The 16,498-nt window shown below is 52.3% G+C and overlaps 1 protein-coding gene across 2 annotated transcripts in view; it reads right to left on the bottom strand.

Annotated features, from left to right (window-relative positions):
• LOC124004184 (protein kinase C alpha type) overlaps positions 1 to 16,498 on the bottom strand; it is a 220,711-nt gene that overhangs the window by 28,137 nt on the left and 176,076 nt on the right. For both annotated transcript variants that reach the window (XM_046312951.1, XM_046312952.1), the window contains one exon: positions 385 to 465. In XM_046312951.1, the coding sequence (XP_046168907.1) occupies positions 385 to 465 (81 nt within the window). The remainder of the gene's footprint in view (positions 1 to 384; positions 466 to 16,498) is intronic.

Raw genomic sequence — 16,498 nt, 5'->3', positions numbered from 1 at the left:
TTAACAGTTTTAGAAACTTTAGAGAGTTTTCTATCCAAACCTACCAAATCTTCTGGGCCTGAGTAACAGGCAGTTAACTTTGGGCAACCTTTTAATCCGGAAGTGAAAATAGTGCCCCCTACCCTAATGAAGTTAAATTAAAATAAGTGTTCATTCAGTATTGTTGTAATTTTCATTATTACAAATATATATATATATATATATATATATATATTATATATATATTTGTAATAATGAAAATCACAACAATACTGATATATATATATATAAATAAAGGCCGATTAATCGGTTTTGGCTTTTTTTTGGTCCTCCAATAATCGGTATCGACGTTGAAAAACCACAATTGGTCGACCTATAGTAGAGAAAGCTGGGGCGCACACTCACCTGTCCTGCCAACATTTCGTAGAGCAGCACTCCATATGCCCACCAATCCACTGATAGCCCATATGGCTGGTATGCAATAATCTGGGGAGGGAGGGAGGGAGGGAGAGAGAGAGAGGGCAAGAGAGACAGAAGAGAGAGAGCGAGAGAGGGATGAACAGAGTTACATGGGATTAGATAAGACAATGTACATGTTCGCAGAAGGTGTATACACATTACAGACAAAGAGACGGGCACACACACATTTAACAAAAAACGTTTTGTCTCACACCACACTCTGCATCAGCTACTGTAACACATTCATATCGTCACGATATGTCTATTGCTAACTGACAGTACCCAAGATAGCCCGAGACACATGCCTTCCACACACGCCCCACCAGTCAATCTAGCTCTTATTAGCAATTAGCATCCTCTTCTAGAGGGAACCTGGTTCATCACTGAGAGAGCAGGCACATCCTGTCAACCAGTTTCACCATCTGCTGTTGTATCCCCCTAGCTTATCATTGGATCCATTCTAATGAAGACATGAGACAGCCTTGCCGGAGCGAAGTACTGCTATGTTGTGGAGGGAAAATCCATTGATGCAAAGCAAAGTACTGTTGTGACGTCCATTGGAGAATTCACTGATGCTAAATAAATGGAGGGAGACAATGTTATCATTTTGTGAAGTGGTGGGTGGCGTATCTCTACTTGTGCAATAACAGCTGGGGTAAGTACGCCCCACGCATGCAAGAACACATTATGCATGCATGTGCACATAAAGGGACTTTCATTGAACAGATGATGGAAGCAGAGAACAAGACACCTGAAGCACCAACAGTGCTAGGGAGAAGCAGCTGCACAACTAATAGGCTACCGGCGGAAATGAAGATGAAGAGGTGCCTTGAGTAACAGAAGGAAAACACGAGTGTCTTCCTGTGTCATGTTGGAAAGTGTAGCAAACGGGAACTTATTTTCAGAGGACGTGTCCAACAAAACGAGTGCATCAATTAATACATCAACATGAGGGATTTCCAGAGGAAGATCATCAATAAAAGATAGGCCATTATGTCATGGAGATGAGGTGGGGAAAGAGGTCAGCGCTTTGTTTTTTTACGCACAGTATAAGGAGAGGGTGTCTTTGCGTGTATGTGTGTGTGTCTTTGTATGTGTGTAAGGAGAGTGTGTATTTGTGTGTGATCTTATTTGAAGAGGCACTGCACAGTTCATCGTAAACAAAGATGGTCGTCACGCCTTAATACACCTGACGTAAGCACTTGACCCCCTTAATAGTACCCCACCTTGACAGTAAGTATATCATGTAGGTTAAACTCCTATGAGCAGGTATACATATGCATAACAGATGATGATACGCAGTGATTATGAATGAGTAATGTGAAGCTTTAATGAGCTGATCGGAGTGACGCTGCTAATGTAGTTGGTGTTTAACTCCAGTCTCTGTCACACATTCTTACAAGCACCCACAAACACTCTCCTCTTTCTTCCGCTCTCTATCACACGCGCACGCACACAGGCGTACACACACACACACCCTTTACCCCCACCATCACACGGTAGGGTGTGATATGTGAGAGCAGGTCTTCTCCACATTGCCCTGTGACATTTTCTGTGTAAAACCTGACCTCCGCCTGCCCCTTGAGAGCCCTGAAAGGCACCTCTGGCTCTGCACTGTGCCGTCATGGCACGCAAGCAACTTCCCTTCAGGCTTTAGAGAGCTGGACACACAAACAAAATCAATGCACACACATACGCACATACTCCTACACTGGCTGGCAATCGCAAAAAACTCAAACAGTCATCCCTCTCTTACACATACGTGAGCACACAAGCAAGACTTGAACCTGTTTCCCTACCAGTAAATACAATATTGGATTGTTTTCTGTTTGTCATCCTGTCTTTTTGGCTTAGCAGGCCATACTCAGTCACAAACTAAACTGAACAGGTCAAAATAGATTCCATGAGTATATCAACCTTTCTCCATGAGCTACACTACCGGTCAAAAGTTCTATAACGCCTAATCAACCTCCCCACGTCTACCTTTGACTCATTCCTCTCTGCCTCCTTTCCACTCCTCTCCTCTTTTGACCTCACCCTCTCACCTTCCCCCCCTACTCACAAGGCAGGCAATACGCTCGACCTCATCTTTACTAGATGCTGTTTTTCCACTAACCTCATTGCAACTCCCCTCCAAGTCTCCGACAACTACCTTGTATCCTTTTCCCTCTCGCTCTCATCCAACACTTCCCACACTGCCCCTACTCGGATGGTATCGCGCCGTCCCAACCTTCGCTCTCTCTCCCCCGCTACTCTCTCCTCTTCCATCCTATCATCTCTTCCCTCTGCTCAAACCTTCTCCAACCTATCTCCTGATTCTGCCTCCTCAACCCTTCTCTCCTCCCTTTCTGCATCCTTTGACTCTCTATGTCCCCTATCTTCCAGGCCGGCTCGGTCCTCCCCTCCCGCTCCGTGGCTTGACGACTCATTGTGAGCTCACAGAACAGGGCTCCGGGCAGCCGAGCGGAAATGGAGGAAAACTCGCCTCCCTGCGGACCTGGCATCCTTTCACTCCCTCCTCTCTACATTTTCCTCCTCTGTCTCTGCTGCTAAAGCCACTTTCTACCACTCTAAATTCCAAGCATCTGCCTCTAACCCTAGGAAGCTCTTTGCCACCTTCTCCTCCCTCCTGAATCCTCCTCCCCCTCCCCCCCTCCTCCCTCTCTGCAGATGACTTCATCAACCATTTTGAAAAGAAGGTCGACGACATCCGATCCTCGTTTGCTAAGTCAAACGACACCGCTGGTTCTGCTCACACTGCCCTACCCTGCGCTCTGACCTCTTTCTCCCCTCTCTCTCCAGAAGGAAATCTCACGTCTTGTGACGGCTGGCCGCCCAACAACCTGCCCGCTCGACCCTATCCCCTCCTCTCTTCTCCAGACCATTTCCGGAGACCTTCTCCCTTACCTCACCTCGCTCATCAACTTATCCCTGACCGCTGGCTACGTCCCTTCCGTCTTCAAGAGAGCGAGAGTTGCACCCCTTCTGAAAAAACCTACACTCGATCCCTCCGATGTCAACAACTACAGACCAGTATCCCTTCTTTCTTTTCTCTCCAAAACTCTTGAACGTGCCGTCCTTGGTCAGCTCTCCCGCTATCTCTCTCAGAATGACCTTCTTGATCCAAATCAGTCAGGTTTCAAGACTAGTCATTCAACTGAGACTGCTCTTCTCTGTATCACGGAGGCGCTCCGCACCGCTAAAGCTAACTCTCTCTCCTCTGCTCTCATCCTTCTAGACCTATCGGCTGCCTTCGATACTGTGAACCATCAGATCCTCCTCTCCACCCTCTCCGAGTTGGGCATCTCCGGCGCGGCCCACGCTTGGATTGCGTCCTACCTGACAGGTCGCTCCTACCAGGTGGCGTGGCGAGAATCTGTCTCCTCACCACGCGCTCTCACCAGTGGTGTCCCCCAGGGCTCTGTTCTAGGCCCTCTCCTATTCTCGCTATACACCAAGTCACTTGGCTCTGTCATAACCTCACATGGTCTCTCCTATCATTGCTATGCAGACGACACACAATTAATCTTCTCCTTTCCCCCTTCTGATGACCAGGTGGCGAATCGCATCTCTGCATGTCTGGCAGACATATCAGTGTGGATGACGGATCACCACCTCAAGCTGAACTTCGGCAAGACGGAGCTGCTCTTCCTCCCGGGGAAGGACTACCCGTTCCATGATCTCGCCATCACGGTTGACAACTCCATTGTGTCCTCCTCCCAGAGCGCTAAGAACCTTGGCGTGATCCTGGACAACACCCTGTCGTTCTCAACTAACATCAAGGCGGTGGCCCGTTCCTGTAGGTTCATGCTCTACAACATCCGCAGAGTACGACCCTGCCTCACACAGGAAGCGGCGCAGGTCTTAATCCAGGCACTTGTCATCTCCCGTCTGGATTACTGCAACTCGCTGTTGGCTGGGCTCCCTGCCTGTGCCATTAAACCCCTACAACTCATCCAGAACGCCGCAGCCCGTCTGGTGTTCAACCTTCCCAAGTTCTCTCACGTCACCCCGCTCCTCCGCTCTCTCCACTGGCTTCCAGTTGAAGCTCGCATCCGCTACAAGACCATGGTGCTTGCCTACGGAGCTGTGAGGGGAACGGCACCTCAGTACCTCCAGGCTCTGATCAGGCCCTACACCCAAATAAGGGCACTGCGTTCATCCACCTCTGGCCTGCTCGCCTCCCTACCACTGAGGAAGTACAGTTCCCGCTCAGCCCAGTCAAAACTGTTCGCTGCTCTGGCTCCCCAATGGTGGAACAAACTCCCTCACGATGCCAGGACAGCGGAGTCAATCACCACCTTCCGGAGACACCTGAAACCCCACCTCTTTAAGGAATACCTAGGATAGGATAAAGTAATCCTTCTCACCCCCCCTCTACCCCCTTAAAAGATTTAGATGCACTATTGTAAAGTGGCTGTTCCACTGGATGTCATAAGGTGAATGCACCAATATGTAAGTCGCTCTGGATAAGAGCGTCTGCTAAATGACTTAAATGTAATGTAAATGTAATCATTCAAGGGGTTTTCTGGTTGAGAGAAAGCCAAGAGTGTGGACAGCTGTCATCAAGACAAAGGGTGGCTATTTGAAGAATCTTAAAATATAAAATATATTTTGATTTGTTAACACTTTTTTGGTTACTATATGATTCCATATGTGTTATTTCATAGTTTTGATGTCTTCAATATTATTCTACAATGTGGAACATGGTAAAAATAAAGAAAAACCCTTGAATGAGTAGGTGTGTCCAACCTTTTGACCAGTAGTGTACATCAACAACAGGTCTATCTTAGGTAACGTTTCAGATGGATACATGCTTACAAACCCCTGGGCCAGGGATCAGAAATTACACAGGAGACAAAACGACTCAATAGTCCATATTGAGAATGAAGACCATTCTAGTTCTGCAGCTGACATGGTTGTGCTACTGCCTGTCTGAGGCACTGTGTCAGTCAGAGAGTGGACATGAAGGTGGAGTGGTTGTCAATAAGCAACAGCGAGACAAAGATATCACACCACCTGCCTTCCATACTGTGCTGAAAGAGATGCTGGTCGAGCAGATAGTTGAGCTGACCCAAACCAAGACAAAATTAAAACTATGGAGGCCAGACCAGTAGGGTCCAGGAAGAGGAGCTGAGAACCAGACTGAGAAATACAGGAAACCAGCTTGATGAATTAAGGAAAATGAATCAAGGAAAAGAGAGTTATAACATATTATTACTTGTTCAAAAGGATGTATGAGCCCTTATCACGTCTTACAAATCTATTATTATGTGGCACTGGGTACTAAATGTACAAACCATACTACATACTATTTAGAACATACGGTTCAGTAAAAAATGTATGCAGTAAGCAACAACATACTAGGCTCGTCCATATTGAGAAGGCGCCATCTAAATGCACAATCGCATCTGTTTGCGCCACTCGTTCATTTTGGAACAGCATGTTCCCTCTTCTGATTATCGGCTATTGCCAAATACACGTGGGTCTGATAAGATTATTCTCTTCCTCAAGTGTGCTGTCAAGTCATAATAGATGAAATGCTGAATATGACACCATGGCATTTCAAATCATCCTACATTTCTGAAGTTTCACATACTATAAAACTAGCATTGGTATTCGGACAGGCCCAATGACTGATTCATTATAAGCATCTTGTAATGCATTAAGACCTCATCATAATGTACCTAAGAAAGTGTAATCGTTGTCTTCACAGAAAGACCAAGAGTGGCATTCTCAGCTGCACTGACAGAGGATGGTTCCGGAAGCATCAAAAGGACCGTTCAACACAAACTACTTTGGTGCATGGGAAGGTCATCGCCAACATCAGCAACGCCTACAATCCCCCAAACCGGTAATGTGAAGCACAAACAATAACATTATGGAAAAAGGTTAAAGTGACAGTTCACTTTTGAAAGTTTTAGCTTATTCTTTTCCTCGTAGATCTATACCTTTACCATTGCAACAGGAAATGCATATATTTCTTGGACAATGCACTGTATAGATTTGCTAATTCCTAATTTACTGTAACATATAACTGGTAACCATCTATAATTGATGAAAATGTAAATGTAAATGTGTAAAGTGATGTGTAGAGTACATTAGCCATTTGAGTTTAATTGAACTGCATTGCATTTAATTTTACCTCATTTTATTCAAATATCAAAATATTTTCCCGTGGGGTGTGTCCAATTCCAATTCAATTGGTGAATTAGCTAACTCTTAGCCATTTACTCGGTAGCTAACTCTTAGCCATTTACTCGGTAGCTAACTCTTAGCCATTTACTCGGTAGCTAACTCTTAGCCATTTACTCGGTAGCTAACTCTTAGCCATTTACTCGGTAGCTAACTCTTAGCCATTTACTCGGTAGCTAACTCTTAGCCATTTACTCGGTAGCTAACTCTTAGCCATTTACTCGGTAGCTAACTCTTAGCCATTTACTCGGTAGCTAACTCTTAGCCATTTACTCGGTAGCTAACTCTTAGCCATTTACTCGGTAGCTAACTCTTAGCCATTTACTCGGTAGCTAACTCTTAGCCATTTACTCGGTAGCTAACTCTTAGCCATTTACTCGGTAGCTAACTCTTAGCCATTTACTCGGTAGCTAACTCTTAGCCATTTACTCGGTAGCTAACTCTTAGCCATTTAACTCTTAGCCAGCTAACTCTTAGCCATTTACTCAGTAGCTAACTCTTAGCCATTTACTCAGTAGCTAACTCTTAGCTATTTACTCAGTAGCTAACTCTTAGCTATTTACTCAGTAGCTAACTCTTAGCTATTTACTCAGTAGCTAACTCTTAGCTATTTACTCAGTAGCTAACTCTTAGCCATTTACTCAGTAGCTAACTCTTAGCCATTTACTCAGTAGCTAACTCTTAGCTATTTACTCGGTAGCTAACTCTTAGCTATTTACTCGGTAGCTAACTCTTAGCTATTTACTCGGTAGCTAACTCTTAGCTATTTACTCGGTAGCTAACTCTTAGCTATTTACTCGGTAGCTAACTCTTAGCTATTTACTCGGTAGCTAACTCTTAGCTATTTACTCGGTAGCTAACTCTTAGCCATTTACTCGGTAGCTAACTCTTAGCCATTTACTCGGTAGCTAACTCTTAGCCATTTACTCGGTAGCTAACTCTTAGCCATTTACTCGGTAGCTAACTCTTAGCCATTTACTCGGTAGCTAACTCTTAGCCATTTACTCGGTAGCTAACTCTTAGCCATTTACTCGGTAGCTAACTCTTAGCCATTTACTCGGTAGCTAACACTTAGCCATTTACTCGGTAGCTAACTCTTAGCCATTTACTCGGTAGCTAACTCTTAGCCATTTACTCGGTAGCTAACTCTTAGCCATTTACTCGGTAGCTAACTCTTAGCCATTTACTCGGTAGCTAACTCTTAGCCATTTACTCGGTAGCTAACTCTTAGCCATTTACTCGGTAGCTAACTCTTAGCCATTTACTCGGTAGCTAACTCTTAGCCATTTACTCGGTAGCTAACTCTTAGCCATTTACTCAGTAGCTAACTCTTAGCCATTTACTCAGTAGCTAACTCTTAGCCATTTACTCAGTAGCTAACTCTTAGCTATTTACTCAGTAGCTAACTCTTAGCTATTTACTCAGTAGCTAACTCTTAGCTATTTACTCAGTAGCTAACTCTTAGCTATTTACTCAGTAGCTAACTCTTAGCTATTTACTCAGTAGCTAACTCTTAGCTATTTACTCAGTAGCTAACTCTTAGCTATTTACTCAGTAGCTAACTCTTAGCTATTTACTCAGTAGCTAACTCTTAGCTATTTACTCAGTAGCTAACTCTTAGCTATTTACTCAGTAGCTAACTCTTAGCTATTTACTCAGTAGCTAACTCTTAGCTATTTACTCAGTAGCTAACTCTTAGCTATTTACTCAGTAGCTAACTCTTAGCTATTTACTCAGTAGCTAACTCTTAGCTATTTACTCAGTAGCTAACTCTTAGCTATTTACTCAGTAGCTAACTCTTAGCTATTTACTCAGTAGCTAACTCTTAGCTATTTACTCACTCAATTACCTATGTACTCTATGACGTAAAGGTCCATTGATGGGAATTATGTCAATGCTAGGTTACTGTAAAAAGGTTGCTACGACTCTTTATTTTTCTTTCCATTCTGTTTGCAATTAAAACAGGAATAAACTCAAATTCAAAACCTGTTGAGTATCATGATATATTTTATGTGAACACTTAAAATCCTTTGTTTCTACCTCATGTTAGGTATTCAGCGGTGTTATCTTTAAGATAAAGTGGCATTTGGTCCATCTTCCAGACCTGGGCGCAAACCAACAACCTTTTAAGAAGGTAACATCTCCACATAATGGCAACTAGCACTTCACTAGCATTACACAAATAATCACCTTACCTCAACACACGCACGTCTCAGAGCTCTGGCAAGTTCCCCAAGGATTGCAGTTCAACAATGAATGTGATATCCTCACAGCATCATCCGATCATGACAGCAATAAATAAATAAATAAATAAATAAATAAATAAATATATATATATAGAGACATAGAGAGACATATAGAGATGTATAGAGAGACATACAGAGAGTGAGAGAGAGAGAGAGAGAGAGAGAGAGAGAGAGAGAGAGAGAGAGAGAGAGAGAGAGAGAGAGAGAGAGAGAGAGAGAGAGAGAATAACGAGGTAATGCTGACAGATAGGTATTTAGATTTGTTTCAGGCCATACTGCAGCGAGCACCAACGTGACACCGCTGTCCTTGCCTGTCGCCTGTCACAATGACACAGGGCAAATGGTGCCCTTCAACTCCATGCACAGCACTGCGTGGCGAAGTGTGTGTAGGGTTTTCTGTGAGAATACTAATTTGAGTTAAGTGTGTGTGTGTGTCGGTCTCCGTCTGTCTGTCTGTGAGACTGACAGTGTGTTTGTGTGAATGCAGTCTGTATCTGTGTACATGAATGATTGCACGTGTGTGTCCCAGTCAGTCTCTTCTGGTTTGGCATCATAATGAATGTGATCGGGACACACACTCTGATGACCCGTCGCTACACTTTCTCATGTTGTTTTCTTTCATTTCCCACACTCCATAGAGGCCTATGGCCAGATCACCCAATGTAACGTACTGTGTGCGCGAGTGTGCGTGCTGTTGTGTCCATCTGAGCTGCGGTGGATGTCTCTCAGCAGGCCTAATGCTACGTGACAGTTCTGGATCACTCATAGCTACTCAAGGCTTCCACCACTACTACCGCCTCTTAATATAACCCCGTGCACATAGAAACTATGGACACAAGATAACTACTAAACACTACAGAACACAACCTCAGCCTGATCTCAGAAACAACATTACAGCAGGTTGAAGTGATGTCGGCCCACCACAGTGTCACTGGATTCGTGTTAAGTGGCGTGTATCACGGTGAGTACTGGACATTCAGCCATAAGTTGTACATCTGTTGCTAGGTTTTGAAGTGAATGTATTTGACTAGTCAGTATTAGTAGCCTGACTGCATGCCTGGATTGATGGTGTTCATTCAAACATCGTCACACTGTTGAATAGAAAGGCTGTAGGGCTTTCAGGAGAATAGCTGATTCGTCACACGATTTACTCATAAGTTAGTGTATACCAGGGATGGCCAACCGTGCTCCTGGAGAGCTACTGGCTATGAAGGCTTTTGAGCTGGCTCTAGCCCTGTTGTTTATAATTATTTGGTGTTAGAATGGATTTTGTTATCAGTTAATTTATCAAACTGAATCTTACAAGAGAATAAAGCATTTTCTTGCACCTGTAAAGTATATTGAGTTACACCCTCGTCAACTTGCCTCTAATGGTTGGGGTTTGGTTATGGGCAAGATAAGCTAGATCTGTAGGGCAACTGCTACTCAGTGCATGGCAGAGCAGTTGAAGGGTCTCCGTCTTGGCTAATGTTAGCTGCTATCGCTAAAGGCTTTGGGGAGCGAGGCAAAAATGGGAGGTCAGGCTGACAAAGTGCAAAAATGTACTTGGGCAGTTTCTCGCTCTCTCCTCTCACGACTTCTTCCTCTGTCAACACAGAGGATTGAACACAGAAACGAATTGCTCTGATCTGAAAACATCTGTCATCGCAACCACTAATTGCACAAAACCTAAAAATAGGGAGTGAAGTTGTTGAAGCCAAAACAAGGAGCCAGAGGACAATCCAAAGATAGCACTAAAGCAGCTTTTCTCTCCCTCCCTCCCAGTCGCTCCCTCCCTCCCAGTCGCTCCCTCCCTCCCCCTCCCAGTCGCTCCCTCCCTCCCAGTCGCTCCCTCCCTCCCAGTCGCTCCCTCCCTCCCAGTCGCTCCCTCCCTCCCTCCCAGTCTCGCTCTCTCTCCCTCCCTCCCTCCCTCCCTCCCAGTCGCTCCTCTCCCCCTCCCTCCCTCCCTCCCAGTCGCTCTCTCTCCCTCCCTCCCTCCCAGTCCTCCCTCCCTCCCAGTCGCTCCCTCCCTCCCTCCCTCCCTCCCTCCCTCCCTCCTCCCTCCCTCCCTCCCTCCCTCCCTCCCTCCCTCCCAGTCGCTCTCTCTCCCTCCCTCCCTCCCAGTTGCTCTCTCCCTCCCTCCCTCCCAGTTGCTCTCTCCCTCCCTCCCTCCCAGTCGCTCTCTCCCTCCCTCCCTCCCAGTTGCTCTCTCCCTCCCTCCCTCCCAGTCGCTCTCTCTCCCTCCCTCCCAGTCGCTCTCTCCCCCCCTCCCAGTCGCTCTCTCTCCTCCCTCCCTCCCAGTCGCTCTCTCTCCCTCCCTCCCAGTCGCCTCTCCCTCTCTCCCAGTCGCTCTCCCTCCCTCCCTCCCAGTCGCTCTCCCTCCCTCCCAGTCGCTCTCCTCCCTCCCTCCCAGTCCTCTCCCTCCCTCCCAGTCGCTCTCCCTCCCTCCCAGTCGCTCTCTCCCTCCCCAGTCCCTCCCAGTCGCTCTCTCTCCCGCTCTCCCTCCCTCCCAGTCGCTCTCCTCCCTCCCCCTCCCTCCCAGTCGCTCGCTCTCTCCCTCCCTCCCTCCCTCCCAGTCGCTCTCTCTCCCTCCCTCCCAGTCGCTCTCCCTCCCTCCCTCCCTCCCAGTCGCTCTCCCTCCCTCCCTCCCAGTCGCTCTCCCTCCCTCCCTCCCTCCCAGTCGCTCGCTCTCTCTCCCTCCCCTCCCAGTCGCTCTCTCTCTCCCCTCCCTCCCAGTCGCTCTCTCTCTCTCCCTCCCCCAGTCGCTCTCTCTCTCCCCTCCCTCCCAGTCGCTCTCTCTCCCTCCCTCCCTCCCAGTCGCTCTCTCTCTCCCCTCCCTCCCAGTCGCTCTCTCTCTCCCCTCCCTCCCAGTCGCTCTCTCTCTCTCCCTCCCTCCCAGTCGCTCTCCCTCCCTCCCAGTCGCTCTCCCTCCCTCCCAGTCGCTCTCCCTCCCTCCCAGTCGCTCTCCCTCCCTCCCAGTCGCTCTCCCTCCCCCTCCCAGTCGCTCTCCTCCCTCCCAGTCGCTCTCTCTCCCTCCCAGTTGCTCTCTCTCCCTCTCCCTCCCAGTCGCTCTCTCTCCCTCTCCCTCCCAGTCGCTCTCTCTCCCTCTCCCTCCCAGTCGCTCTCCCTCCCTCTCCCTCCCAGTCGCTCTCCCTCCCAGTCGCTCGCCCTCTCTCTCCCTCCCTCCCAGTCACTCGCCCTCCCTCCCAGTCGCTCTCTCTCCCTCCCAGTCGCTCTCTCCCCTCCCTCCCAGTCGCTCTCCTCCCTCCCTCCCAGTCGCTCTCTCTCCCTCCCCTCCCAGTCGCTCTCCCTCCCTCCCCTCCCAGTCGCTCTCCCTCCCAGTCGCCGCCCTCTCTCCCTCCCCCTCCCAGTCACTCGCCCTCCCTCCCAGTCGCTCTCTCTCCCTCCCAGTCGCTCTCTCTCCCTCCCAGTCGCTCTCTCTCCCTCTCCCTCCCAGTCGCTCTCTCTCCCTCTCCCAGTCGCTCTCTCTCCTCTCCTCCCAGTCGCTCTCTCTCCCTCTCCTCCCAGTCGCTCGCTCTCCCTCTCCCTCCCAGTCGCTCGCTCGCCCTCTCCCTCCCAGTCGCTCGCTCGCCTCTCTCTCCCTCCCTCCCAGTCGCTCGCTCGCCCTCTCTCTCCCCCCCTCCCAGTCGCTCGCTCGCCCTCTCCTCCCAGTCGCTCGCTCGCCCTCTCCTCCCAGTCGCTCGCTCTCTCTCCTCCCAGTCGCTCGCTCGCTCCCTCCCAGTCGCTCGCTCGCCCTCCCTCCCAGTCGCTCGCTCTCCCTCCCAGTCGCTCGCTCGCCCTCTCCTCCCAGTCGCTCGCTCGCCCTCTCCCTCCCAGTCGCCTCGCCCTCTCCCTCCCAGTCGCTCGCTCGCCCTCTCCCTCCCAGTCCCGTCGCCCTCTCTCCCAGTCGCCGCACGCCCTCTCCCTCCCAGTCGCTCGCTCGCCCTCTCCCTCCCAGTCGCTCGCCCGCCCTCTCCCTCCCAGTCGCCAGTCGCTCGCCCGCCCTCTCCCTCCCAGTCGCTCGCTCGCCCTCTCCCTCCCAGTCGCTCGCCCTCTCCCTCCCAGTCGCTCGCCCTCTCCCTCCCAGTCGCTCGCCCTCTCCCTCCCAGTCGCTCGCCCTCTCCCTCCCAGTCGCTCGCCCTCTCCCTCCCAGTCGCTCGCCCTCTCCCTCCCAGTCGCCCCCTCCCTCCCAGTCGCTCGCCCTCTCCCTCCCAGTCGCTCGCCTCCCTCCTCCCAGTCGCTCGCCCTCTCCCTCCCAGTCGCCGCCCTCTCCCTCCCAGTCGCTCGCCTCTCCCTCCCAGTCGCTCGCCCTCTCCTCCCAGTCGCTCGCCCTCTCCCTCCCAGTCGCTCGCCCTCTCTCTCCCAGTCGCCCTCTCTCTCCCAGTCGCCCTCTCTCTCCCAGTCGCCCTCTCTCCCTCCCTCCCAGTCGCCCTCTCTCCCTCCCTCCCAGTCGCTCGCCCTCTCCCTCCCAGTCGCTCGCCCTCTCCCTCCCAGTCGCTCGCCCTCTCCCTCCCAGTCGCCGCCCTCTCCTCCCAGTCGCTCGCCCTCTCCCTCCCAGTCGCCGCCCTCCCTCCCAGTCGCTCGCCCTCTCCTCCCAGTCGCTCCCTCCCTCCCAGTCGCTCCCTCCCTCCCAGTCGCTCTCTCTCCCTCCCTCCCTCTCGCTCTCTCTCCCTCCCTCCCTCCCTCCCTCCCAGTCGCTCTCTCTCCCCCCTCCCTCCCTCCCAGTCGCTCTCTCTCCCTCCCTCCCTCCCAGTCACTCCCTCCCTCCCAGTCGCTCTCTCTCTCTCCCTCCCTCCCTCCCTCCCCTCCCAGTCGCTCTCTCCCTCCCTCCCTCCCAGTTGCTCTCTCCTCCCTCCCTCCCAGTTGCTCTCTCCCTCCCTCCCTCCCAGTCGCTCTCTCCCTCCCTCCTCCCAGTCGCTCTCTCCCTCCCTCCCTCCCAGTTGCTCTCTCCCTCCCTCCCTCCCAGTCGCCTCCCTCCCTCCCTCCCAGTCGCTCTCTCTCCCTCCCTCCCTCCCAGTCGCCTCTCTCCCTCCCTCCCAGTCGCTCTCTCTCCCTCCCTCCCAGTCGCTCTCTCCCTCTCTCCCAGTCGCTCTCTCTCCTCTCTCCCAGTCGCTCTCCCTCCCTCCCTCCCAGTCGCTCTCCCTCCTCCCAGTCGCTCTCCCTCCCTCCCAGTCGCTCTCCCTCCCTCCCAGTCGCTCTCCCTCCCTCCCAGTCGCTCTCCCCCCGCTCTCCCTCCCTCCCAGTCGCTCTCTCTCCCTCCCTCCCTCCCTCCCAGTCGCCGCTCTCTCTCCCTCCCTCCCCCAGTCGCTCTCTCTCCCTCCCTCCCTCCCAGTCGCTCTCTCTCCCTCCCTCCCAGTCGCTCTCCCTCCCTCCCTCCCTCCCAGTCGCTCTCCCTCCCTCCCTCCCAGTCGCTCTCCCTCCCTCCCTCCCAGTCGCTCGCTCTCTCTCCCTCCCTCCCAGTCGCTCTCCCCCTCCCTCCCTCCCAGTTGCTCTCTCCCTCCCTCCCTCCCAGTCGCTCTCTCCCTCCCTCCCTCCCAGTCGCTCTCTCCCTCCCTCCCTCCCAGTCGCTCTCCTCCCTCCCCCTCCCAGTCGCTCTCTCTCTCCCCCTCCCAGTCGCTCTCTCTCCTCCCTCCCAGTCGCTCTCTCCCTCCCTCCCAGTCGCTCTCTCTCCCTCCCTCCCAGTCGCTCCCCTCCCTCCCTCCCAGTCGCTCTCCCTCCCTCCCAGTCGCCTCCCTCCCTCCCAGTCGCTCTCTCTCCCGCTCTCCTCCCTCCCAGTCGCTCTCTCTCCCTCCCTCCCTCCCTCCCAGTCGCTCTCTCTCTCTCCCTCCCTCCCAGTCGCTCTCTCTCCCTCCCTCCCTCCCAGTCGCTCTCTCCCTCCCTCCCAGTCGCTCTCCCTCCCTCCCTCCCTCCCAGTCGCTCTCCCTCCCTCCCTCCCAGTCGCTCTCCCTCCCTCCCTCCCAGTCGCTCTCTCTCTCTCCCTCCCTCCCAGTCGCTCTCTCTCCCTCCCTCCCCTCCCAGTCGCTCTCTCCCCTCCCAGTCGCTCTCTCTCTCCCCTCCCTCCCAGTCGCTCTCTCTCTCCCCTCCCTCCCAGTCGCCTCTCCCTCCCTCCCTCCCAGTCGCTCTCTCCCTCCCTCCCAGTCTCCCTCCCTCCCTCCCAGTTGCTCCTCCCTCCCCCAGTTGCTCTCTCCCTCCCTCCCTCCCAGTCGCCTCTCTCCCTCCCTCCCAGTCGCTCTCCCTCCCTCCCTCCCAGTCGCCCTCCCTCCCTCCCAGTCGCCTCCCTCCCTCCCAGTCGCTCTCCCTCCCTCCCAGTCCCTCTCCCTCCCTCCCAGTCGCTCTCTCTCCCGCTCCCTCCCTCCCAGTCGCTCCTCCCTCCCTCCCTCCCAGTCGCTCTCTCTCCCTCCCTCCCTCCCAGTCGCTCTCTCTCCCTCCCTCCCAGTCGCTCTCTCTCCCTCCCTCCCAGTCGCCTCTCTCCCTCCCTCCCAGTCGCTCTCTCTCCCTCCCTCCCCAGTCGCCCCCTCTCTCCCTCCCAGTCGCCCTCTCTCCCTCCCAGTCGCCCTCTCTCCCTCCCAGTCGCCCTCTCTCCCTCCCAGTCGCCCTCTCTCCCTCCCAGTCGCCCTCTCTCCCTCCCAGTCGCCCTCTCTCCCAGTCTCTCTCTCTCCCAGTCACTCTCTCTCCCAGTCACTCTCTCTCCCAGTCACTCTCTCTCCCAGTCACTCTCTCTCCCAGTCTCTCTCTCTCCCAGTCTCTCTCTCTCCCAGTCTCTCTCTCTCCCAGTCTCTCTCTCTCCCAGTCTCTCTCTCTCCCAGTCTCTCTCTCTCCCAGTCTCTCTCTCTCCCAGTCTCTCTCTCTCCCAGTCTCTCTCTGCCTCTATTTCGCCTCCCCTCCATCTCCCCCTCTCTATCTCACAGGCTTGTTACTCTGGTAATGCAGTGTGTAAATTACCATTAGCATACAGTGACCAACGTATTCCTCTCAGATTGATAGAGGCTGCATCCCAGATGACACCATATTCCCTTTATAGTGCACTGGTTTTGACCAAGGCCCATAGGGCTATAGAGGAAACAGGGTGCCGTTTGGGATGCACACAGAGCCTTCCCATGGGTGCCTATGTAGGTCAGGGTGAGAGGTAAAGAGTGGAAAGAGAGAGAGAAGTAGAGCAATGCAGTGTGTGTGTGTGTGTGTGTGTGTGTGTGTGTGTGTGTGTGTGTGTGTGTGTGTGTGTGTGTGTGTGTGTGTGTGTGTGTGTGTGTGTGTGTGTGTGGCATAATGCGGTGGTGACAGGCGAAAAGAGAGAGAGGTGCACAGGGACCGTGTGAGCTGTTTTTCCACATGGGGGTCCTGACAACTAAGAGACACACACACCTACAGTACACGGAAGAGTACTCCCATACACGGACACAGAGACACACACCGGTGCGTGTAGATACACGGAGACACACACCGGTGCGTGTAGATACACGGAGACACACACCGGTGCGTGTAGATACACGGACACGGAGACACACACCGGTGCGTGTAGATACACGGACACGGAGACACACACCGGTGCGTGTAGATACACGGACACGGAGACACACACCGGTGCGTGGAGATACACGGACACGGAGACACACACCGGTGCGTGGAGATACACGGACACA

The sequence above is a fragment of the Oncorhynchus gorbuscha genome, linkage group LG18 (genome assembly GCF_021184085.1).
Source record: "Oncorhynchus gorbuscha isolate QuinsamMale2020 ecotype Even-year linkage group LG18, OgorEven_v1.0, whole genome shotgun sequence".
Lineage (NCBI taxonomy): Eukaryota > Metazoa > Chordata > Actinopteri > Salmoniformes > Salmonidae > Oncorhynchus > Oncorhynchus gorbuscha.
The sequence above is the reverse complement of the archived record's forward strand: the minus strand, read 5'-3'. Positions and strand labels throughout refer to the sequence as shown.